The sequence below is a fragment of the Syngnathus scovelli genome, chromosome 20 (genome assembly GCF_024217435.2).
Source record: "Syngnathus scovelli strain Florida chromosome 20, RoL_Ssco_1.2, whole genome shotgun sequence".
Classification (NCBI taxonomy): domain Eukaryota; kingdom Metazoa; phylum Chordata; class Actinopteri; order Syngnathiformes; family Syngnathidae; genus Syngnathus; species Syngnathus scovelli.
In genome coordinates, this window is record NC_090866.1 from 5684403 (window position 1) to 5708898 (window position 24496).

Consider the following 24496-nt stretch of genomic DNA (forward strand, 5'->3'; position numbering starts at 1 on the left):
AAGGGTGAATGTGTGTGCGTAGACTGATTACATAAACAGAGCCTTTGTGCTTGGCCGCCTTGATGACATGAACGCGAGAAGGAGAGGTATGAAAGTTGTTTTTGACCTCACACATGGAAAATAAATGCAGCCCCCCTCACTCCTGAGTGATTATTTATGTGAAAAATAAATAGTGAAACCTTATCTGTGCGAACGGTCACACAACGCTGACTCCAATACAATTCACTATGGAGGTTTACATTTCATGGAACCAGAAAGATTTTTTTTGGGAGGAAAAAAAAAGATTTAATTTACTCAATACTTTCTTTGATGTAGATGGAATTTAATATTAATATCTGTGTGGAAATAAGATTTTGGTTTTAATTAGACTTCTTTCATCGCAAAAGACTCAAATATTTGCCTTACTGCTTTAATACTAACTGCATATTTTTCTGGATGGATTAATAACAATAACAGTAACAATGAGGTAATTGCTTTGATGGCAAGTATAGAAACAAGAGACAAGCAACACTGCCCCCTGACGGTGACGTTTTTTTCTCCACGTTTTTGTTCCTACATTTTTCTCTGGTTAGAAATTAAATAGATATTGAAGGGAAAAGTATTGTACAAAACAGTCAAATATTATATCTTCAATTCATATATTTTCTGGAAGTGACAAAAATATGAATATATTCTATATGTATTCTTAGAATGAATTAGACGATTAATCGGTATTAGTTTTCTTTCAAATATCGGCAAATTGTATTGGACAGAGCCTAAATTCAAAACATCTCCATTCACATAGTACTTTCACGACAGCTGTTGCAGTAACAACACTTTTTGAAAATACAAGACAAAATAACAACACTTACCTTTACGTGAAGCAGCTTTAAATGCACGCCATTATTTAACCACCTATACACAACCACAAACTCCTCGCTATTCACTATTCCTTTTAAAGCCAAAATGTGAAACATATGTGAATATAATTTTCACTCTTACCTTTGTAGGTGCAGTCCAGTACACTGTGATGTCAGCCATATTGTGGTGACTCAGTAGAGGAAGGCGAAGCCATTTCGATTTTTTGCTTTAAGAAAAGAAAACAGACAATTATTATGCTTGCATTATTAAAAACACAGCACCAAAGAAAATCCCCAGCAAAACATGCTTATTATCGTTCAAAACGAAATCCTTGCGCAACATTTTTGTTTTGTGTGACTTTAGAATTGATTGATTTTGAACAATAAATCTTTGTGTTATATGTGATCTCGTTCCACTGCTGTCATCTTTCCAAACAATACAGATTGCACTCAGACACTTAATTGTGATCATCCAGCTACTTGTTAATTACCATACAGAGGGGCTAATTTGAGCACCCCTGACCCTCCCCATGCACCGCTAACAAGCATCACTCCCACTTCGGTGCTCCCTCCAAAGAAGGCCAATGCCCCTTGAGTGTCTTTACAGATGTACAAACTGTCTTCATCTCTCGCCGAGTCTTCCGCATGTTCAAGTGTTGAAACGCAAAGCATCCTTGTTGGCTGCGTCCTAGAGTGGCTGCATAACAGTGCTTCTCAAGAGGTAGGGGGATGACAAATCGCTATTATTTTCCCCCTAGCAAATTCCCCAAGAAAGCAATTCTAATGAGACATGTCGATATCATTGACTGCTTTCAGGAGAAAACATATATTGGTCAACAATTAGGGCAATTTGGTGGCGCTTATAAATGCACTTCATACAGTGAGAGGAAAATTAGTTTTGTCTTTTCACTCCTCCATTCAAATAACCTTGATATATGAAACGTAGGCACACAATGCGTAAAATCAGAAAAACTGCGGAAATGACTTGATAATTAACATTCTTCTCGACTCCTGTAGTTGGCGGATATTACATGGGGTAACTTGTTTCCAAGGGAAACGGAACCAGGACCTGTAATTGACATTTTAACGAATATGTGGGGGGGGTATGGTGGGAATTCAGACATAGTTAAAGATGAAGGTATTTTTTTTCTGGTAAGGTGAATAGTAGCTTGTTTTGAACAAAATCTAATGTGGCCTCATATGCATTTTTTCCGATGTCCTCGTACAAAGATGAAAGAATTTTAAGAATATTACTTTTATAGTTTTCTTTACTTTTGGCTTAGTCTCTGTGGGTTTTTTTTCCACCTGTTTTATCAATGCGTTCTTTATTATTGTAGATAGCTAGAAGGACATCAGTTGAACATCAGTTTTTTTCATCAGTTGAAAAGTGATTTTAAAAGGTCGACATCTTTGGAAAAGGTTGTCAGAGCATCAAAAGAGCTTCAGAATAAGATTGAGCCATATGTCATATCTGCCTTTGTTGCTTATGACCCCATTACCTCTAATACCTCTACCCCTATTGAAAAGGGGAGAGAAATGTTAGTTCCTATGGTGACAGTCGCTGATGAAATTTATAAAAAAAAAGGGAAAAAAAAGGAAAACACCAGTCTTGTGTCTGGGTACATGTGATGTTAAAACCCAGAAGTTTTGTTCGTAATATAAGTGGCAATTCTTGCATAGCGGCGTGTCCGCACTATCCTAAGCGGTAATTCTCCATGTTAGTGATTTATCATTAATGAACAAGGACGTCAAGTAGGGGAGTGAAGTGGGATGTGATGAGCATCTCCACAAGAGCCATTTGTACAAAAACACTGACTCAAGAGTAGAATGAGCTCAATGTCCATCTGTTAGATCCCGTGGTCACGTTTCCTGCTTTGCAATTATTTTTTACAAGATCGCCATAATCTTCAAAGTTAGAATTACATCAAGAATACTGCTGTAGATTTAAATGAAATGCTCATTATTGTCGAATTAAAGGCCAATTGTGCTCTGCTAAAAATTCCATTACTCGAGATTTGTCTGTGAAAGGAGAATGAAACAGCACTTGTGTTTGCTTGGCCTTGTATAACAACTTCATTTCCATCACTTTCCTTTCATCCTGCAAATGGTTACACCTCCAATCGCTTAGCGCGGAAGGTGCGACATATTAACGTGTTTTACGCTATTCTTGTAAAAATCATGTTCACTAAAAGCTTCAAATGCCTTCAGGGGCTAAAAAAAAATGTCAAGTTTGAGTGGTGTGAATCTTAAGCTTTCATACGTCTAGACACGGCAATCATCCCTCCCATTTTCTGAACCTGAGGTGACCCAAAACATAATACAAAAATACTGTGATTTTTTTTTTTTTTTTAATTTTCAGCGTTTTTTTGTTTTGTTTTGTTTTTTAAACTGGTCCATCCTGCTCCAGCAATATTGGCTATATTAAGTGTAACACAAGAACAAATGTTCTTTTTGTATTTTTATTGAGTACTGGTTAATCTTTGGATCCCACATTATTATTTGCTATTCTATTACTTTCTATATCGCTGCGTGCGTGAAAGTCACAGCCACGGAATGAGATTGAGGATTAACGTGCGTGATTTCTTTCGGGGTAGGATCATGGGCAGGCAGGTCAACGGCTGTGTGCAAAAGGGAGGCTGAGAGGTTTAGCACTCGCTTCTCCCACCATGAGCAATTGTCGCTCCTTTCACATGGGATTTGTGCAAAAATAACTCTGATTTAATGGGTTTTATGTGTGAAAGGTATACTAAGCATTGGCATCTTTGTCAAAGGTGCCTGTGAAGCAAGCAGAATATTGCCTTTGAAGGTCATCTATGGAATTCATTTCTGAAAATTGTGTTGCCGTCGACACGTTACAAATAACAACAAATAACATTATTACATGGAGAGAGTGAGTGCATGTGTCACAAAAAGGTGAAGAAAGATGTTGCTGTTTAGATTCCATCAAGAAAAAAAATGGCCCTTAAACTACTCTTAAGTAATATACTCAGGAAAGGAAGGTTTCTGGATTGAGTGGAGTGGCTATTGGAGCTTCAAGTCCCTCTGCAGATTATTAACCATCATGATGCGGGGTCACAGCCTAGCCAAGCTTACAAGTGGAAGAATTTCCACGTCAGACTTGAGACGTACCCCGAGTTCAGGGTAGGGGCAGTTATCGCAACACCGTCTTTGACCTCTCTGACCTCAATTTTCATGACTGCTGAAAGTCCGTCTTTCAAATCGGCATATTATTCCTATTACATAACTTGCAAGAAAAATAAAATAATAAATAAAATGTATTCATCGTAAATGCCGTTCGACTATTTTGACAATTTTCATGTACATTTTTAAGTACAAATTTTGCGTCATACCTCATTTTTGTTCGAAACTTCCTATTTTCCATGTGCGTGGCCACTTGACTGACATCATCAGTTTGCGGTCTCCATGGCAATGCGCGCTGCGTTCAGGCTTCTGTGAGGAAGGAGGACAGAGTGAGCACAGATGAATGTGACAGAAACACAAGGCAGTATCACATCAATCTTCTCCTTAATCTTCTTCTACGACTAACATGGATTCTTCTCCAATGCCGCCCATGTATGACCACTACCGCTCCACGTTATCGCCCAGCATGGACATTGGCGTCGGCATCTACCTGTTGTTTATAAGTAAGTTCATTTTAATTCAAATTATATTTTTATTTTTTTGTGGATGGTCTTGTGAACACATTTTTGTGACTTGTTTACGATATTAATTTTACGCTGACTCAATTAAGCAATCAACTGTTGCATTTTTCTTGAGTTATGCAGGAAATGTCTTGCACGCCTTGCAGAATGGATTTATGTAAGTAAGTATTAGCCAAAGACTCATAGAGGGTTCAATTTGAATATTGATGAAGTGTATTAAAATTCCCAGAGGGGGCAATAATGGAAGGAGAGTAGAGGTGCAAAAATGTAAATGCCACCTTTGAATTTCCTCCATGAGACTGGCTAATGGTTGTGGAGCAGACAGTGGTTTAAAAGGGAATAAAGGGCAAGGCTCCGGTGGGCATTAGAGAATGCAATTTGAGGCTTCTGCTGAAACATTATCCATATAAAATGGACTATAATATAATATCATACAATCTGACGTGAGTCTGGGTGGACTCACGATTGCATCTGACAAACAATCAATCTTTCCGCGCAGTTCATTTTGAAATGTTCCCTATTTCACTGCTAAAAATAAAAAGCAGAATCACCAAGAGGTGTATTTCACTTGTTTTATGTTCATACTGTTATTTGTGTTTAGTTTGACTCATCTGAGGGAGTACCATCAAACGCAAGGTGCTGCTGTTTTGGCTATCAACAGAGTATCCATTTAGTGTACACTTTGCTTTATTTGATGCAACTATTGGTTTGATGTACAGTATTATTAAAGGATTTAAACCCATTAAAATCTGACAAACCAACCAGATATGAATTGTTTTCATTATAGTAAGATTGTGGATTTGGTTTAATCGATGCTTATGCAGTGAATCTTATCGGGGTTAGGATATGTCATTGTTATGAGCTGGTGCAGAGACTAGCTCAAAGTATTGCTCTCATAAGCAATTGCTGTTGCGAGCGTACATACATACATACATACATACATACATGTCGGATTGAACAGAAATATAGATGCGGAAATATGTGGAATTGGCAAGGGAGTTGGGACTTGAAAAATGCAGGGAAGAGAACAGAGGCACTATTCGGGGATTGCTGTATGTGTAATTATTTATTGTTTGATCTAATTATGTTCCATTATTGTTTGCTTGTCGGCTCGGTGCCGCACTGGGTAGCGCGTCCGCCTCACAGTTAGGAGGGTGCGGGTTCGATTCCACCTCCGGCCCTCCCTGTGTGGAGTTTGCATGTTCTCGCCGCGTAGGTTTTCTCCGGGCACTCCGGTTCCCTCCCACATCCCAAAGACATGCTTGGTAGGCCGATTGAAGACTCCAAATTGTCCCTAGGTGTGAGTGCGAGTGCGAATGGTTGTTTGTCTCTGTGTGCCCTGCGATTGGCTGGCAACCGGTTCAGGGTGTCCCCCGCCTACTGCCCGATGACGGCTGGGATAGGCTCCAGCACACCCGCGACCCCCGTGGGGACTAAGCGGTTCAGAAAATGGATGGATGGATGGATATTGTTTGCTTATTGTTTAGTTTGACGATGACTCAAAGGAACAAGCTTTCCCTGAATGCTGTGCACCTTTTATATTCTTTGCACTCTCACCCGGGCAATCATTTTTTTCAACCTTAAAACAAGTGATTGGCAGAGCGCGAGTTGTCCTTGATGATGTTTGTTAGTCTGCTGAAGTAGCGAGAGCAGCTAATGACAAAGTACTGGGAAAACCAAGTGATCTTCTGGGATGTGTTTGAATTTAAAAAAAAAAATATATATTGAATGTTACTGCAGTAGGTAAAATCCCTCTTTATTTATATAGCGATTTCACAACAGCTTTTGGCGAAATGCATTATTTATACGCACAACAATAATTGTATATAATTACAATATATGTTACATGATTGCTTTGATGCGCCTTCCTGTCTCATGGCCTTCACCCACCGACCATCATGTCCACACATTTCCCTGTCTCTGTAAATGCTTGGGGGGGGTACCATCACAACGATGTGCGAGTTTCTTGGTCTTGGGACTAGGCAATGTATCAGGATTTTTAAATAATGGGCTTCACTAAACCTGTCGCAGTGGAAGCTTGAGAGCTATGTTCACACCCACAACATTGATTCTGCAAAAATGCCCAAATTATACAAATAGTCTTACCTTGACATTATGTGTGCATCCCAGCCATGGTCTCCATCACGGGCAACCTGCTGGTTCTGGTGATGGCCTTCAATCGTTCTTCTCGCATGAAGCCTCCCGAGCTGCTGAGCATCAACCTGGCGGTGACAGACCTCGGGGCTGCAGTCACCATGTACCCTCTGGCCATAGCTTCAGCCTGGAGTCACCGCTTCCTTGGGGGTGATGCCGCCTGTCTCTACTACGGTCTGTTTGGCTTCTTCTTCGGAGTGGCCAGCATTATGAACCTCACGCTCTTGGCCGTGGTGCGCTTTGTGGTCTCGCTGGACCTGCAGTCACCCAGTAAGTAGCAGCATCGATATAAATTGCCTTTCTATATTTATCTGCATGTTTTGAGGCAATAGGAAGGTGTATGATGGATGTCATGTTATCCAGGGGACAAGGTGAGCTGGCGTCAGATGAAGCTTCTGTGTTTGTGGTCTTGGCTGTACGCCCTTTTCTGGGCTCTACTGCCCGTCCTGGGCTGGGGCCGATACGGTCCCGAACCATTCGGCCTGTCCTGCTCGCTGGCCTGGGGTCGACTGAGGCATGAGGACTCCTCCTTCGTAGTGGCCATGTTCTGCTTCAACTTGGCTCTGCCGGCTGCCATCATCGTGTGCTGCTACTTCGGCATCGCCATCAAACTCTACGTCACCTACAAGAAGTCGCTCAGACACGGGCGACGTGTAGCCAATGTACTCAAAATGCATCGCAGGCTGCTCATGGTCAGTGTTGTCCAGATTGTTTAGTTGTCATACATTTTGGTGAGGGGGGGCTTATGTCAGATGGGCACATTTAACTGTTTTAGCTAATTTACCTTTTCTAACAATGATAGTAATTTAAAACAAAGAGAGAGTTGCAGACCTCAACAGACTCAGTGTACACTTTACTCAAGATTCTGCAAAACATGGTGGCCACTAACATCTTTGCTCTGTGCTGCAGATTGCAGTGGTGATCAGCGTGAGCTTCATCGTGTGCTGGTCCCCGTACAGCATGGTGAGCTTGTGGTCGGCCGTGGGGCCCGGCGGCCCCATCCCGCCTCAACTCAGCCTGCTGCCTTGCATGTTTGCCAAGAGCGCCACAGCCTGCAACCCCGTCATCTATTACATTTTCAGCCAGAGCTTCAAGCGTGAGGTCAAACGACTGTTGCGCTGCCAGCCTGTATGTTGTGCTGGCAAGGATGGCAAGGGTGCCAGAGGAGGAGGAAGAGGAAGAGGAGGAGAGTGCTCACAGGCCTCCATGGGGGAGGCAGCTACCACACTAGTTTGAGGGGAAACTGAGAATTGGACCAAGGAGGGGGACAAACAGTGACCCACTGGCTGTTTTCTGACTTTTTGGCCAGGGCTTTTTGTTCTTTTTGGTCAAGGCTTTAAGACTGAACGCGACGGGACTGGGCGATGGTGAACAAATTCCTGTCAGCGATGGACCTTGTTGACTCTCTGTAACGGAAAAACTGTGACCCCTGGTGTTTTTATCGGGAAACAACATTTCGAAGCATCGTATATTAGATGTCGCACAAGCAATTAATTTTGATGGATTTCACTCTAATGTGACAGAAGCTGAGTCACAGTTGATTATTCAATGAAGGTATTGTTAATTTTCTGTACAGTACAGATGTCACCAAATATGTTTGCACAATAGACTGGTTTGACATGAAGACGTACCAGCATAGAAACAAATAAAATCAAGTGGTGAAGAATATGACTCACCTTTTTGCTGAATATAGTTGTTGTAATTAGTGGGATCTTGCACATTTCTCTTCAACAGGCCAGTCTTGCTGTGTTCCACAACACAGTGATTCCCAACCAGGGTGCCAAGGCACACTGGCATCCTGTGAGAGGTCATCAAGGTGCCACAGGAAATTACCTTAAAAAAAAATAATAATAATTGCAGCAGCTATATCTGTATTCATCTATCCATGCCAGCGATGTATAGAATAATTAAATGCTCTTCTGCAAGTTGGCAGAAGGTTAATATCATGTTGTAGTAATAGAACAAATAATGGATTTCTATGGCTATATTAGTATGGCATACAATTAAACAGATTTCCCGCTGATTAAGGTGTGACTAAATTATTCTAACTATTCATATTTATGCAATTTTATTTGGTGGGGTGCCGTGACATTTTTATTATGTATGATAATCATAAATGAGTGCCCTGGCTCATTAAAGGTCGGGAAACACTGCCATAGTATTAAGCAGCACTATACAATGGGATGACAGCTGGGCAAAAGCAAATGAATACAAAATAAGCTTTTCACTGTTTCATTTTAACTTGTACTGTTCTTGTATTTGAGTATAGAGACAATCTAAATAAAGAAGCTCGAGGTCATAGGTGTTAAACACAAGGCCCGGGGGCCAGATACGGCCTGCTACATCATTTTATGTGGCCCGCGAGACAAATTTTGCACCGACTTAGTGTCATTACTAAAATTAGCAATTGTCTTCACTTCTAAAAAAAAATAGAGATATTGCTTGCTATTTTTATTACCATTTGTCTTTTCAAAATATTCAAACAGGCCCGCCGAGGGAAACCTTGACTACGATGCGGCCCATGACAAAAATGAGTTCGACACCCCTGCTCTAGGTCCTCTAATCTCTAAAAACAGCGACCAGTCATCACCGAAATTCATGTGCACTACTCCTGGCCACTTTAACCTTTTGAAATACCGTAATTTCCGGACTATAAACCGCACCGGACTATAAGCCGCACCAGCTAAAATTCAGGGATATTTTAGTTTTTTTCTTACATAAGACGCACCGGACTATAAGCCGCACATGCACATGAGTTTTTTACAAAGAAAGACAGTACACAGAAAGCCGTAAAAATCCATTAATACGCCTCGCCGCCATTTAAGGCTCAGGGTTCAAAGTAACTTTCTGAATAAAATGCATTAAAAGTTCACATTCATTACAACTTGTTTTTGGTGAGCAAAATGTTAGAAGAATTGAATTTAAATGCTGATTGGGTTTTAATACAATGCAGATGGTCCAAACAGCGCCACTGCTTTGTGTAATCTCTAAGAGAAAGGGTTTAGAGCCCTTTGACGCAGGTCACCTAGCGTGCATTCCTACTAAAGCTCATAATAGTCACAAGCAACACAGCCAAAATAAGCAGCAGTCATAGTAGTGTTTCAAAATAGTATTTTTGTTGTTTTTTTCTTCAAGATACTGCACAACAGTGGTCCACAGCCTTTTTACGAGTGTATAAAAGTGATCAAGTTATCACAAAAATCACCCAAAAAAATCTTATATAAGCCGCACCTGACTATAAGCCGCAGGGTTCAAAATTTTGGAAAAAAGTCGCGGCTTATAGTCCGGAAATTATGGTATTTAAAACGATCTTCATTGTCGTCAAGCAAGCTTTAAGCGACGCAAGTATCGTGATATGTTGCTGCTTGCCGTATCATACATCATCCATGATAAATAAAATGGTTATTAGCACACAGTTGTCGGCGCATTATTGGACAGAAAATGGCCACAAAGATGGAGTTTGTTGATGTTCAAACTGCTAGCAAGATTTAAATGTAGCAGCACTTCAATCCTTCATCTGAACGACGTTCATGACGCTAGCAAGGGCATCGAACATGTTTAACCTTAATTTGTCTCAAAGGCCGTCCTAATGCTTTCTTTTTTTTACCTTCTCCAGCGAAGAAAACGATTAGCAAGATGGGGTTGTGTGGCAGCAGCCGGCAAGCTGTAAAAAGTAAAGAATATGGCTGGCATGCGCTCACCTCAACTAATTGGCAGATGCGCCTTCTAATTGGCTGGTTCTGCAATGACGTCAGGGACAGGATACGTTTTCCAAAACTGAATTTTAGTAATAACTTAGTAATATAGTATTATGACTACAACAATGTTAGCGATAATAATAAAGAAATAATCAGTTTATACAATTCTACCCTTGTTTTAAAAATCCAACGATTATTGGGCTGAACTTTTAAATTGTTTAATTATAAATATTTAATTCAGTTATCTCAGTTGAAGTAAAATCCTTTATGCTTAGGAAAGGAAATGTTCATGCTAAACCACTACAGTATGTTATGTAATACTGGATTTAATTGTATTATTTAATTTGATTATACACTTGCACGCACACACATTTGCTGCTCACTAAGCCGAAGCGGTTCAGCTCAAGCTTGTGTCGCATTTAATTCCAAAAATATACACAGTACTGCATACAAATATTAATGATACAGAGTAACAACCAAGATGTTTGGTAAGGCAAATAGCAAACAAAACATGATACTTCTAGTCATTATTATTATTGTCATCATTTGATAATGGATAATATTCCTCTTGAAAGTCTTGAAAGTGACAAGCGGGCTACAATTATTTTCTAAATGGCCTGTCGGATGTTCTCCAGGCTCTTGTGGATGCTGTCCACCACATCCACGGCAGCCTGCGGGATCCTGGTGCCTGGCCCGAAGATGGCGCTCACGCCACTCTGATACAGGAATTCGTAGTCCTGTGTTTAAAACAGGGCGCAGGTTTTATCAACTTTACAATGAAAAGCAAATCTTTCCGACATGGCTCCAGTTACTTTTCCAAGCCGATCATTACCTGTGGCGGGATGACACCCCCGCAGATGACCAGGATGTCAGGACGCCCCATCTTGCGGAGCTCCTTGATAAGCTCGGGCACTAAAGTCTTGTGGCCGGCGGCCAGCGTGCTGACCCCCACGCAGTGGACGTCGGCGTCCACCGCCTGCTGGGCCACCTCCATGGGCGTCTGGTAGAGAGCAGAAAATAACCATCACAAAAAAAGCAACAAGTGCAGTTGTTGGTCATGTTTTTTATAGAGCCTGACCAATTAATTGGCCAATATTAACGTTGTTGTACGGGTCCAGCATTTGTAATTATTATTTTTTTTTTAATCGACAGAACCTGAAAGAGCGGCCCGATGTCCACGTCAAAGCCGAGGTCCGCGAACCCGGTGGCGATCACCTTGGCGCCTCGGTCGTGGCCATCTTGACCCATCTTGGCCACCAGGAGGCGAGGGTTCCTCCCTTCCTGGTTCCGAAATTCAGCCACTCTGTGACAAGGTTATTTTAGGGATCAACATCTTTTGAATAAATATGCGGTAAGTAATTTTGTATGCTCTGTTAGCCACTGCAACATTTATGCTAATTTCAGTAGGCAACCAAAATTGTTTCTGCTCATTTGCATGCTGTACCTGCTGAGAGCCATGGTGATTTCTTCATGCTCGCCGTATTCGCTGCGGTATGCGCCGCTCACCATGCGGCTGCTGGCCTTGTGCTCGCCAAACACTTTCTTCATGGCGTCCGTGATCTCGCCAACAGAACATCTGCATTTAACAAAATTAAAAAGAAGAAGAAAAAAAAAACGTTTGTTTTTTTTAACTTAATTCCAAACCTGGCACGCGCCGCCTCCACAGCCAAAGCCAGCAGGTTTCCCTGCCGGGTGCGGGCGCACTCCTCGATGGCAGCCAGGCACTTGTTGGCGATGTTCGTGTCGCGACTCTCCCGCACCTGCCATGTAAATGAGACTCATCCACACTGTGCGTTTCTTTGTGCTCTAGAAATGCCTCTCAATACCAACATTTTATTTTTACATAGATAATAAGTGTGAAACTTTGCTGAAAAACTAAAAATTTGCACCTCTATGCTTCTTGAAATGCCCTAAAGTTATTATTCATTGAAAAGAAAGTGTGTTTGGAATTGTCTTACCTTCTTCAACTTTTCGATCTGTTTCTGTCGTACCAGGGTGTTGTCGATGGCCAGCACTTCCACCGTCTCCTCCTTCTCCAGGCGGTATTTGTTCACTCCGACGATTACCTCCGACCCTGGAGAAAGAAGGGGACGGGGAGGCATTTCCAAATGCCACCTCTTCACAAGATGGAGGCTTGGAGTGTAGAAATGTATGAAAACAAATATTATGTACGTGAATCGATGCGGGCCTGTCTGCGCGCCGCACATTCCTCGATGCGGAGCTTGGGGATGCCCTCGGCCACCGCACGAGCCATGCCGCCCATCTCCTCGATCTCCTGGATGAACTGCAGGCAATAGGAAGATTTCCGGCAAAATTTGGTGAGTCTTTGAAGATATTAAAAGGAACCCCAACGTGAAAATGAGCTACAAAAAAAAGACACTATTTCATTTACAGTACCAGTATGCTATCTACAGAGATGGGAAATTAATTCAAGTATGATTAAAAAATGTTTTAAACTCTTTTGAAGTTTTTTTTAGCTAATTACAGAATATATGTACGGACTCATTGTTTCCCACGCACCTTCAAAGCCGTGTTGTAGAGGTCGTCGGTGAGGGACTCCATCATGTGCGAGCCCCCCCACGGGTCGGCCACCTTGGGGATGCCCGACTCCTCCTGGATGATGATCTGCGTGTTGCGTGCAATGCGGGCGCTTTTGACCGTGGGCAGACCGAGAGCCTCATCGAATGAGTTGGTGTGGAGCGACTGCGTGCCTCCGAACACGGCCGCCATGGCCTCGATGACCGTGCGGATCACATTGTTGTACGGGTCCTGGGGACGATCCTTTGGTTAGCTTTGCAACCCTGACGGTGAAGGATTATGAGAGACTTACTTGCTCCGTGAGGGACCATCCGGATGTTTGGCAGTGGGTGCGTAGGAGAAGGGACTTGGCATTTTGCGGCTGGAACTTTTCCCGGAGTAACGTGGACCACAGCTTCCGAGCCGCCCGCAGCTTGGCGATCTCCATGTAGAAGTTCATGCCGATGCCCCAGAAGAACGACAATCTGCATATTGCACATACAGTAAATATATACATAAATCTATATGCACATGTATCCAAGTCTTAATTAGAAAAAGTTCAAAATAAATTACAATTCATCTTTGAAAACACTCATTGTAGAATAAATTTAAATTCAAAACTGAAAAAAATGCATTGTGTGTCCTTTAAGGACTATAAAAATGAAATGGCCCCTACAAGGAAAAAGGTCCGCTGTCTCTGCTTCAAATATTAAAACACACACATGCACACACAGCAAGTGAAGTCCTTTGAGGACAAGTTTTCTATTGTGAGACACCGCAAATGGCACAGCTCGCTCAGGTCGGCTGTTGAAATGAGATAATAGCTTTGGTGAGAAAGCCATATGATTGGACGTGACATCTGTGAATAGATTGCATCTGCCACAACCCTGGGAGCGCTTACCCCTCAATTTGATGTACCATTATTGTAGCTATTGAATGGTGGCACCAAACGGCACAAGAGAACTTTAGAATGGAAGCAATTTCAAGTGGAAGAATTGGTATTTGCGAAAGGAGTATGACTTCTGCACTGGCACGCACCATTGCAGCTGTGGGGTGAGGTGCCAACTACCGTGACTTTAGAATGAATTCCAAATGCCCCAAAAACTGGGCCATCATTTTTACCTGGGTGCAAATTCGTCGATGGTTAAGCCAGCTTTGAGTCCAGTGCGACAATACTCCAGTCCGTTGGCGATGGTGTAGGCCACTTCCAAGATGGCGTCGGCCCCCGCCTCCTGAAGATGGTAGCCACTAATGGAGATGGAGTTGAACTTGGGCATGTGCTGGGAAACATTTGCATAAACAGCAGTCAGGCACTTTGAGAACCACTGCATTACACGCATTCACTGTGATGCACAAAGGTTGACTTTACTTACTTGGGAGGTGTATGAAAAGATGTCAGCGATGGCGTGCATGGAAGGTTCCGGCGGGAAAATGTAGGTATTCCGCACCATGAACTCTTTCAAAATGTCATTCTGGATGGTTCCGGTAAGTTTGGCCTTGGGGACGCCTTGTTCCTCGCCCGTCACGATGAACATCGCAAGCACGGGAATGACGGCCCCATTCATGGTCATGGACACGGACATCTTCTCCAAGGGGATGCCGTCAAAGAGCATCTTCATGTCCTCCACCGTATCAATGGCCACACCCGCCATTCCCACGTCGCCATGCACCCGAGGATTGTCAGAGTCGTAGCCACGATGCGTGGGGAGATCGAAGGCCACTGACAGGCCCTGCTGCCCCGCTGAGATTCATAAAGAAAAACATGACAATTTGTGTCAGCACGTTTGACCTCGGTGGAGGCCTACCCTACCTTTGATGTTGTCCTTGTAAAACTTGTTGCTCTCTTCTACGGTGCTAAATCCTGCATACTGCCTGATGGTCCAGGGTCTGCTGGTATACATGGTCGGATAGGGCCCCCGAGTGTAGGGAAACACCCCCGGCAATTCGTCTGCACTGGTGTCCGAGTCGGCCTTGGTGTACACCGGCTTGATGTCGATGCCCTCGGGAGTGTGCCATATCAGGTCCTCGGGGTTCTTCCCCTTCAGTTGCTTCTTAGCCAGGGCAGTCCACTGAGGGTGAAGCTCCACCTGGTCCCGACACGGGGCCGAAGTGTGGATCCCATAGGTGTGGAGGGGCGATCGGGCCAAGACCCGGGCAGCGGCGCATGCTCTATGTGCTGTCAGCATGCTTCCCCTGGGCTCACACGCATAGAGGACCCGGGGGACCTGTGAAGATAGTTATTTATATATGGTCTGTTTTGAAACATTTTGGTTATAGCTCTTGATTTCTATAAGCAGTAGGACAGTGTAGTTTTCAATATGACAACTGTGGGGAACTACTGCATTAATCAATACAATAGACTAACAACCTATATTAGCATTGTGAGCTAACAGCTAGTCGAAAACGTCACATTGAATCATCGACTAAATAAAGCTAGACAAAAATTAACACGTTATCTGGGATATGAACATAATCATTTCCATTCATGACAAATTGGAACAATGTTAAGTTTATGGCAGTAGGGGGAAAGTAGTTTAACTATAGAAGCTAGGTCGATGCTCTCGTATGTAGCCCCTCGTAGCTAACAGTCGCGAACTGATATTCTTAACCAATTGCGTCGAGGATATTTAGATCACTTATTCGTGGCATTAACTTTATGGCACAACCAGTTGATACGCTTAAAATCTGACCTTGTTTCCTCTTCTTGTGGTCTTTAAAGGTTGACAAAAGGCGTGCGTAGGTCTATCAAAACATTCGCCGTCAGCCAATTGGAAGAGACGGCAAGTTCATGAACTCTGAACTACAAAACGCGGAAGTAAATAGTAGCGGCTTCCTCACTGCCATATTGGTCAGGTATAAGCGTTCGTGAGTATATTACTAAGAAAGCAAAGTCAGAAACGTCGATGAATAATTTCAGACCGACTTTGCCAATAGTGTTGATCTTAATGTTGTAAAAAAAATATACTGATAAAATTTGAAATAAAGGTTACATGTCAATTGTGCATATAATTACCTTTATTCAATATTGTTCTAAAAAAACATTGAACACAGGACACATTATAGTTAACATGCCACTTTTATTCCAGAATTGGTCAATAAAATGGTAAGCAGCAACAGTTCTGTACGCCATCGGACCAGGTCAACGAGAGAAACCACACGTGCAGTAAATGCTTTTTGGGCGGGAGGGAGTTACAAATTCATAGATAACATGGCAACATTTTCAGGAGCATTCAGCGGGACAAACCCTGATTAAAGTGGCAATGCAATCAGGTCAATGTTTTTTGTAAGCATTGTTTAAATAGAAAATACCTAGTCAAGATGCAGGGAATTTAGTAATGTGCTTATCCTCTGTTGCTAATGCTGTAAGGCAGTGAGTGTTTTGATTGCAGTGTAGTATGACTTAAGATGCATTTAAATAGTACAAGGAACAAGAGAGGGATGCCGGTAGGAGGGGAGACAGCGCATCAACCGGGTCCCTGCACAAATGTTTTTACTCCAGTTTGAGAAGCTCCACATCAAAAACCAGCGTGGCATTGGGAGGGATGACGCCGGGGTGGCCCGTGAGGCCGTAAGCGACGTCCGGTGTGCAGGTGAGCTTCACTCGCTGGCCCAGGCTCATCTGGGGGACAACGCTTTGTTAGCAAAATAAACACATTCACTTTTATATGTTAATCATAACAAGCAAAAAGATTGTTTTTGTTAAAACCTGCCTTCTTCTTACTGTACAGCAGAGAGCGCTGCCACACTAGCTAAGACAAAAGTCAGCTCATTTCAAATTAATTTTATATTCTCCCTACTGTTAATTATTGAAGAACACAACACTTTTTTTTCCTTAACTATACTCCCAAAATAGTAAGTAAACAACTGCAGGGATTGTTTTGATTGACAAGAGGCCATCACCCTTATAGAGTGACAACCAGTTTACGCTTACATCGAGACAGGCCGGTCTGGAGCATATTTACATAGAATGTTGTGGTTTTTCTGACCTGAGCCACGCCTTCTTCCCAGCCTTTGATCACCTCGTTGCGTCCGATCTTAAATTTGAAGGGTTTGTTTCTGTCTCGGGACGAGTCAAACTTTTTGCCGTTCTGCAGCATACCTGTGAAAAAGATCAAGTCATCATTTTTGGATGAGATTTGCAAACGAGGCTTTTTTTAGGGTTTAGTTGGAAAATCTGAAGTGTTACATCAAGTGGGGGGAGGGTTTTATCACAATCTTGGGTCTGTTGAAATTTTCCCAAATGCACAAAGGCAGACTATGAATCAGGAAGCGGTGGCCTGGTTTATCGGATTATTTTTAAAGTTAACAACTAGGCCATCGCTCATCAGTGTGTCGAGGGAGAATGAACAAAAAACAACAACTTTGAAACCCAGACGAATAAAAATTGCAGATTCAGAGCTTTATGAATATTATTATTGTCTCATGTACGATTGCGTGCCAAGACTTTTGGCAAGCTCTACTTCCGAAGAGAGCGAGATCATGTTTAGTAGGCCTTGGAACTAACATGACATTGCATTGCTAAGAGTAATGAGGATAAGTGAGTTGTTGTTGTTATTATTATTATTATCATATATATATATATATATATATATATGTACTTTGTGTTCAAATAGTTGTTGATTAATCAGATGTTTAATCAGTTAGCAAAATGTTTTGTCAAATTCTAGAATCCAACTGTGATTGAAACTAGTTCCAAGCATGGTGGAGGTAAAAGGAATTGGTTTGCAGCAGATGTCGTAAATCCCACGACGGACGCAGCACGTTGGTGTCTGGCACTTGTTTTTTTTAGACTTGAGGGTTGCTTCTAACATTAGGCGGTGCTAAATAAATCTCCTGAATGATCTTGTAGTTGAAGTTATAAAACAAGGATATGATTTAATCCACTTGCTAGCACCACCTCGTAGAAAAAGAGCCGCGTAAAACCTAAAAGGTGTGCTAATATTTTGTTTAACTTTATGGGAGCTGCACACAGAGTATTATTACTACGACTAAATTATTCTTTATTTTTGACGCAGTCATTCTGCTATCAGGATGCATGGGTGGGGTGGTCGTTGTCATCCCTTCCTGATCCTGACGCCGCCAGTTACGACTCCAAGCTCTTTGCCCTGCGTCGGCACAAAAAGTCCTAGAAAAAGGCTTAAGCGCTAACAGAGGCGGGGTTATTTTTACCCTGGCATATCCTGTCTCGACCCCCCCCACCCATTCACCTCCCCCACAGTCTCGAGGAGCTGCCAGCCTGACACCCCCTTCACTCCCCCCCCAAGCCGCATTAAAAGGGGTGGATAAGAAAAGGCGCATGTCGGGCTTTATGTCTGAGTCTGCATGTCTGGGAACTTTACATAGAAATTTACCGGAAGCAATCCAGACACTTAGAATAAATTTTCCACCCATTTGAATCCTTAGGTGTACCTAATGCAGGGGCCAATGAGTGTATCATGGGAATAATAAGATCTTAGTTTCCACACTTTAACTCAAAGCTCAATGTGCAAGCCCGAGCGGCTTTCCTGAGAAATATCAGCCTTGTGATCACTCGCCGGCCATATTTGGGAATCTCTGCCTCCTGCCCGAGTCACGGGAGGGTCAGCTGCAGCATGCCATGTGAGCGTCTGCGTGGTTTGAATCCCAAAGTGCATCCCAGTGCGCCTCCCATTGAGGTTGGGATGAAGTGAGGAGATCGAAATGTGATGATTGCTTCCGGTGAAAGAAAGCAACAACAAAATATATAAAATATGTAGCCTCTTTATCTTTGTTTTTATTCATCCAGCAGGAAATCTTGGAGGGCCTAGCCTCCCAAATCTATTGCTAACTGCTATCACCAGACTTCCTCCTCATGATATCTTAATGAAATCTTTGGTCTTATGAAACAAAAAAAAAAATGGAATAGGCTTTGACCCGGAGCGTTTTTGGGCAAGACATGAAACTGTTTCTCCCGCACAAAATTATGATGACAAATATTTATACCGAGTCAAACTCGTTGCTCGGTCAAAGTGGCTTTGGGGGTTACGTTTTCAAACACCAGCCATTTCCCTTTTGCGGAGTCAATAACACATTTATCGCTCTGTGGGATTTGTCTGGCTGAATTGGAGCCAGGAGCGTGATGATTTAATGAATGATAATGGGGGATGACGTGTGGAGTGAGAGAATGCGGAGGATGTCAGTGACGCATGCCAATGGAGACATCCAGTTAGGAGGGAAGCAGGTGGATTGAACGCAAGTGTGTGTTAAAGTTTAAGTAAGATTGAAGTCCTTTGAAAACATACCTAAAGAGAATTTTTTATTTTATTTTTAATTCAAACCAAACTTGACCACAGATGCGTCTGTAATGGACGTTACAGTTCAGCGTGCATCTCAGTGCAGCCACGTGTGTTTATCACAAAGCCCTCGGCGCAGAATTTGAGGCGGTGTTTTTATAGCAGCATCATAAACCTTGTGATCCGCAGACGGGGCTGATACCAAACGAGCTTTTTGTTTTGTTTACTTTCTGTCTGACCTACTTGTCTGCGCCAAACAAGTGCCCAAGGCACGCGCTAACCCAAATGTGTTTCCCCGTGTCGCAGCAGTGCAGCTCACAAAAAATGGCCAGTCTGAAAAATAAAAGACCCTATCGCACGAGGCATAGACACACTGGAAGGCCGAATGAGGCCAGCATGGAACAGAAATTGTTTTTCTCAAAAGTTCAACTTTAAGTAATAATAATATGTAGCTTTGTGGGATAAATGTAAAGACCGCAGGACAAAAGGTGGCAGCAGGACACAAAATGGGAAAAAAGAGACCATGTGAGACCATAGTAGGAAAGCATAGGAAAATATGAGATGCATGAGAGAACATGAAGACCACGTGGGACAACACGTAAGGCAACAAGACAATGCAGGACAGAATGAAAAGGGTGTGGGACACTCTAAGACTCTGTATAGAAAGTATGACTCACTCACCTATGTAATGGACCACGCACGTCTGACCCTTCTTTGGAAATGTGCTTCCTGTGGGACACAAATACAGATGAGTTCATATTACGAGTCCCTCCACTAAATCACAGTTTAACCTAAGACTCACATGAGCCCCCCGCCCCCCATTTCAATGCCTCTGTATGCACACCAGAAGGAGCAGCACAATGAATTTAATTGAAGCAAAAAAAATATGCACAAAATGATTACTGTAATTCTTTACATCCTATTTATGTATATCATTATTCAGTTTCAAGTCCAAAATTGTAACGCGCTATTTTCCTTAATTAAAAAAAAAAAACTATATTTGGTTGGATTTTGGGGGAGATCTGAACCTATCCAGCACAAATAAAGCCACTAATAATGTATAAATAATTAAGTAATAATATTAGTTTCGGGCCAGGGGTGTGGGGGGACTGTCAAGCCCCCTCGGGGACGCAACTCACCATCACCGGGAGATATTGTCTCGACTTCCACGCCCATGGTTCTGCAATACGTTGTCGACTGTCAGCCGTGGAGCATAAGTCCTTCCAATGCAATCGTTTCCCCGTACGGCCGCTACAGTTACAGCTCGGTGTTCGCTGAAGGACAGCATGCAGTCTTCACCCGACTGCAGCCGAGAGCCTCCCAGCCGAGATACGAGAGAAGCGAGCTAGCAGGTTTTTGGACTTCTACTGTCGGATGGCCTGTCACAAGATGGCGGCGCCACACTGTGGCGATGCAGAGTACTGACTGGACAACGCGGTGGTTGCTTATTGTGGATTTGGAGTTGTTGTTTGAGATAAAATGTCAACTGCTGCATGTACAACTGATCAATTGAAGTGCTTTCAGTTGGAATTCGCGAGCAAACACTACTTTTGAACGAAGAAATACAGTAAAAACGAGCCTGAGGTGCAACCAAACTACGTTCCCCATGATGCACTTCTCCGGAGGGTTCCCCGGAATCTTTTCCGGGTCAAAAGCTAGTAAACATTGACGTCGCGGCGTTAGTTACCCGGCAAAATGTAAAGTTACCCATGAAAATATCAAAATATTAAGTAGTCCACGAAGCTTTACTCAACAAAGTAGGTGTTTTTTTCTAGTCTGTTTCAGTCTATGCTACCTAAACATGAAGTTAGAGCACACAGATCTACGAGGGATGCGCGGGTACTATCTTTTTTTTTTTTTTTTAGATATATGAGGGATGCGCGAGTACTATCACTTTTTTTAGACCAATTACTATTAAATATATTTAATTGCAAGCCGATACCTATTACCGTAACTTAATACGTACTTGCAATTGTGATGGAAACTTTTTATTTTGAATCAAATATGCTTTAAAAACAAATCATTTTTGAAACACACATTTTGTATCGGAAACCCAAATCATCACTCAACTATCACAACCCGATACCACTAGATCAGCAACGCATTAACAAGAAAAACACAAAGGATCCAAATTGTCTCAATTTTTTCAACCCTTGTCTCTCTTAGCAACTCCATTGGGGCCCTGAGAAAGAGAGACTGTCTCATCCCCCACATCTGATTAAGTGAGCGACGTCAGCGGCCTTGGGTCCTGAAAGGTCCTGAGTGTCGTGTCGAGGTCGCTGCGCTTTAATCGGCTATTAGGAGAGCAGATTAAGGTGCCTACTTGGAAGGAAATCCCAAGAGAGAGCCTTTGCCACTTCTAATCTGCAGGGTGAGGAGCTCCCGGCCGCTCGGATTGTTTTGCCGCTTTGTTGCTGGGATGTCCCTGGGCAAGGCCAAGCTGCTACGGACCGGCATCAACACGCTGCACCAGGCAATCCACCCTGTGCACGGCGTGGCGTGGACCGATGGCAAGCAGGTGTGCCTGACAACGCTCTACTTCCAACGCGGCGAGCCCAAGTTCGGCGACACCAATGTCATCGGGCAGTTTGAGCATGTCCTGGGGCTCTTCTGGGGCCCACTGTGCTGCCCTGATTCTCCGGCCCTGCTGGCCGTGCAGCATAAGAAGCACGTCAGCGTTTGGCAGTTGCAGCTGAGCGCGTTGGAACATAACAAGCTGCTGTGCACGCAGACCTGCGAGATGAGCGAGCCCTTCCCGTTGCTCGCGCAGGGCTGCGTCTGGCACCCCAAACTGGACATTCTGGCCCTCCTCACCAAGCGGGACGCCTCAGTGCTATTCGCCGTACGGGTGGACAACAGGAGGACCAAGGCGAATATTAAGGGTAGCGGTCTGATCCACTGTGCATGTTGGACTAAAGACGGAACCCGGTTAGTGGTGGCAATCGGCACCTCGCTCCACTCCTACATCTGGAACGACATCCACAAAAGCCTGGTGGCCTGCTCCTTCTGCCCCATTTTTGACGTGGGGGGCTACATCTGTGCCACAGAGGCAACGGGAGACTCGCAGGTTGCCGTGGCGACAGAGCTGCCCTTGGAGAAGCTATGCGGGTTGAATGCCGGCATGGCCTTCGAGGTGGAGCCCTTGCGAGTCCAGACGCCGGAAAACGACCTCTGTCACGATTCCAGACGGCTGTCGTTTGACCTTTCTGACAGGTCTCATACACCCACCTCTGGGCCTCTGGACCTGACACACCTCCTGGCCAGGCACCGGCGCTCAGACCCCTGTCCGCTTATCCACCTGAAGCGCAAGGATGGGGTGACGGGTTCTGGTCAGGACTCCTCACACCTGGTACTGATTACGTACGACCGCAAAGTGGTCACCACCCGTAAAGTCAGCATACCGGGAATCCTCGTGCCGGATTTGGTGGCTTTTGACCCGCGCGCATCCACTGTGGCTGTGGCATCTAACACCTGCAACATGGTGCTGGTGTACCATATCACGGCGTCGGCCATGCCCAATATCCATCAGATCTCACTGCAAGCCACTGACAGGCTCAAGGGGGTCTGTTTCCTTAGCGACAAGGTGCTGCTGATGATGGTGGGCCAGCAGAAGTCCATTGACCCTGCCTTCCTCCCGTCCTCCAACACGGAAAAGTACATCCTGCGCTTGGTAACTAAAAAGTTGGATGGGGAGGGTGCCCCCCCCCCTCTCAACGCAGAGCCTACTTCTAATTTGTCACGGATTAGAAGTCAGTCCGAGCACCTGCCCAAGGAGGACAGGGAGCCGCTGGGGATAAAGGACTTGGTTCTGCCCGGGGCGGGAATTGTACCCCGCTCACCCAGGAACAGACGCAGGCTGGTAGAGGAGGTGAGGAGCCCAGAGCCCAGCCCTGTGGCCAGCTCCGTGGACTTCTCCTCCTCTGAAAGAACCTCCTCCATCACGGTGGAAAACTTGGACGTCGGCCGCATGGCTGGCCTGGCATTGGCGGGCCAGACCAGCAGGGACTCCAGCCGGGCCGGATCACCTCGACCGGAGGTGGTACCGGAGCCAATGGTGGTCCCGCCAGGCGGATCCTCCAGGGAGAGAGCCTTGGAGCATTTGGTCTCCAACATGGAGCGGCTGTTCACTCGCTTTGCAGACGTACAGCAGTGCCTGGGCGAGATCCGAGAGTACACCCAAAATGGCAAGAAGGTTCCAAGCTCCTACCCAGCCGCCGCCGAGCCCCCATACCTCAACGTTACATGCCAGGTACGTTCAGTATTTTCTGGTAGACACTGTGGTAGTCGGGGTTGGAACCAGCACTTGACTTGTGTACTTTTTGGGTCCTGCAGAAGCAGCTGTCTGAAAACGTGTTTATTGACGAACGGCGTCCGATGCTGCTTTGTGATGGTAAGCTGTGTCTACGTGCCCTCCAGGAGCTTTTCAACCTCACAGTTGTGGAGATGCTGCACGGTATGTCAATTGATTTGAGTGACTTTTAAACCAACCCTCGTGTTTGTTCCCTCCCAGCTAGCTTGTTAGCTTACTAAACATTTACATTATTAAGAGTCCTGCACTAAAATAAGCAATTTTACATTAAAAAAGACATTCAAGAAATCTTTATTTCTTAAATAATGTAACCAGTTAATTTATTGTACTTTACTTTAATTGTACACAATTTACTGCCACACAGCTGGCTCATTTGTCTCTCTCTTTTCAAAATTCGCCCATTCAAACACATTGGTCGTGACGCGTTCGAGCTATAATTGGATGTGTTTAGAGGCCCAGGACAGATTAGAAGCTTTTAAACAGAAGCAGCTTACTTTATTGGCATGTAAAAGGGCTAAACTGCACCGTGCTATCTAATGTCTCGCTCGATATTTTTGCAGGCCCCCTGTGGATCGTCCTGGTAGCCGACTCCGAAGGCTTCGTGCCCCTGACTTTCAAGCCCAAAGATGAGCTCACTGTACGAAACGGCAAGCGTAAATCCACCCTGCGCACCCCCGGGAGCCCCGAGACCTCCTGCCCGTCCAGTCCGGCCCCCTGCCACAACCCTGACACCACCACCACAGATGCCACCACATAGTTTACGGACTTCACTTTGTAAATAAAGCAGTTCCAACAATTCACCTGCTGTTTCACGTTTTGTTTTGGGGATAAAACCAAAAAGCTACAATTTACTCATGGCTAAGAGAAATATAAAGCAATCTTTTTTTCACTATGTATTTTCTACTAACAACCTCTCTCACAAATAGATATTTACATGCAAATAAAGTATTATAACACTCGCTTAAATATATGTATTCATATATGCTGTGATAGTCCATAGATGACGTTAGATGGGAGCAAATGACGTATAATTAAAGCTAATTAACTCGCGTTAGCACCAAGATAC

General features: G+C 44.0%; 4 protein-coding genes across 5 annotated transcripts; 2 read left to right on the plus strand and 2 right to left on the minus strand.

Annotated features, from left to right (window-relative positions):
- The first annotated feature begins 4253 nt into the window (after positions 1–4253).
- On the plus strand, positions 4254–7891 carry opn8b (opsin 8, group member b). The gene is made up of 4 exons (XM_049756393.2): positions 4254–4483; positions 6632–6925; positions 7019–7347; positions 7565–7891. Exons 1-4 carry the CDS (start codon positions 4387–4389, stop codon positions 7889–7891), a joined length of 1047 nt encoding a protein of 348 aa, XP_049612350.1. The 5' UTR covers positions 4254–4386.
- A 2833-nt stretch (positions 7892–10724) lies between these two features.
- On the minus strand, positions 10725–15693 carry mmut (methylmalonyl CoA mutase). Its single transcript, XM_049756398.1, has 13 exons — positions 15561–15693; positions 14681–15095; positions 14244–14611; positions 13993–14150; positions 13184–13355; positions 12874–13122; positions 12526–12637; positions 12312–12427; positions 11998–12113; positions 11798–11929; positions 11509–11656; positions 11186–11353; positions 10725–11090 (listed from the first exon to the last, which is right to left on the minus strand). The coding sequence occupies exons 2-13, from the start codon at positions 15054–15056 to the stop codon at positions 10962–10964; spliced, it is 2244 nt and encodes a 747-aa protein (XP_049612355.1). The 5' UTR covers positions 15057–15095; positions 15561–15693; the 3' UTR covers positions 10725–10961.
- Positions 15694–15927: 234 nt separating this feature from the next.
- fkbp1b (FKBP prolyl isomerase 1B) lies at positions 15928–20464 on the minus strand. The gene is made up of 4 exons (XM_049756409.1): positions 20261–20464; positions 19803–19850; positions 16857–16969; positions 15928–16489 (listed from the first exon to the last, which is right to left on the minus strand). Exons 1-4 carry the CDS (start codon positions 20295–20297, stop codon positions 16361–16363), a joined length of 327 nt encoding a protein of 108 aa, XP_049612366.1. The 5' UTR covers positions 20298–20464; the 3' UTR covers positions 15928–16360.
- A 143-nt stretch (positions 20465–20607) lies between these two features.
- On the plus strand, positions 20608–24230 carry wdcp (WD repeat and coiled coil containing). 2 transcript variants are annotated; one of them, XM_049756400.2, is made up of 4 exons: positions 20608–20960; positions 21288–23370; positions 23454–23574; positions 23991–24230. In XM_049756400.2, the coding sequence occupies exons 2-4, from the start codon at positions 21541–21543 to the stop codon at positions 24185–24187; spliced, it is 2148 nt and encodes a 715-aa protein (XP_049612357.1). In that variant the 5' UTR covers positions 20608–20960; positions 21288–21540; the 3' UTR covers positions 24188–24230. The 2 variants fall into 2 exon arrangements, with proteins under 2 accessions (XP_049612357.1, XP_049612358.1); XM_049756401.2 differs by having other exon boundaries at positions 20608–20878.
- Positions 24231–24496: the final 266 nt, after the last annotated feature.

Coding starts and splice junctions, on each gene's coding strand:
- wdcp (XM_049756400.2), top strand. CDS start 21,541: ATGTCCCTGGGCAAGGCCAAGCTGCTACGGACCGGCATCAACACGCTG. Junction 23,371..23,453: donor ACCTCAACGTTACATGCCAG/GTACGTTCAGTA, acceptor TGGGTCCTGCAG/AAGCAGCTGTCTGAAAACGT. Junction 23,575..23,990: donor AGTTGTGGAGATGCTGCACG/GTATGTCAATTG, acceptor ATATTTTTGCAG/GCCCCCTGTGGATCGTCCTG.
- opn8b (XM_049756393.2), top strand. CDS start 4,387: ATGGATTCTTCTCCAATGCCGCCCATGTATGACCACTACCGCTCCACG. Junction 6,926..7,018: donor GCTGGACCTGCAGTCACCCA/GTAAGTAGCAGC, acceptor CATGTTATCCAG/GGGACAAGGTGAGCTGGCGT. Junction 7,348..7,564: donor TGCATCGCAGGCTGCTCATG/GTCAGTGTTGTC, acceptor TCTGTGCTGCAG/ATTGCAGTGGTGATCAGCGT.
- mmut (XM_049756398.1), bottom strand. CDS start 15,056: ATGCTGACAGCACATAGAGCATGCGCCGCTGCCCGGGTCTTGGCCCGA. Junction 12,638..12,873: donor TCTACAACACGGCTTTGAAG/GTGCGTGGGAAA, acceptor TATTGCCTGCAG/TTCATCCAGGAGATCGAGGA. Junction 12,428..12,525: donor ACAGGCCCGCATCGATTCAC/GTACATAATATT, acceptor TTCTTTCTCCAG/GGTCGGAGGTAATCGTCGGA.
- fkbp1b (XM_049756409.1), bottom strand. CDS start 20,297: ATGGGCGTGGAAGTCGAGACAATATCTCCCGGTGATG. Junction 16,970..19,802: donor GTGCGTGGTCCATTACATAG/GTGAGTGAGTCA, acceptor TCTTTTTCACAG/GTATGCTGCAGAACGGCAAA. Junction 16,490..16,856: donor GGGAAGAAGGCGTGGCTCAG/GTCAGAAAAACC, acceptor GTTGTCCCCCAG/ATGAGCCTGGGCCAGCGAGT.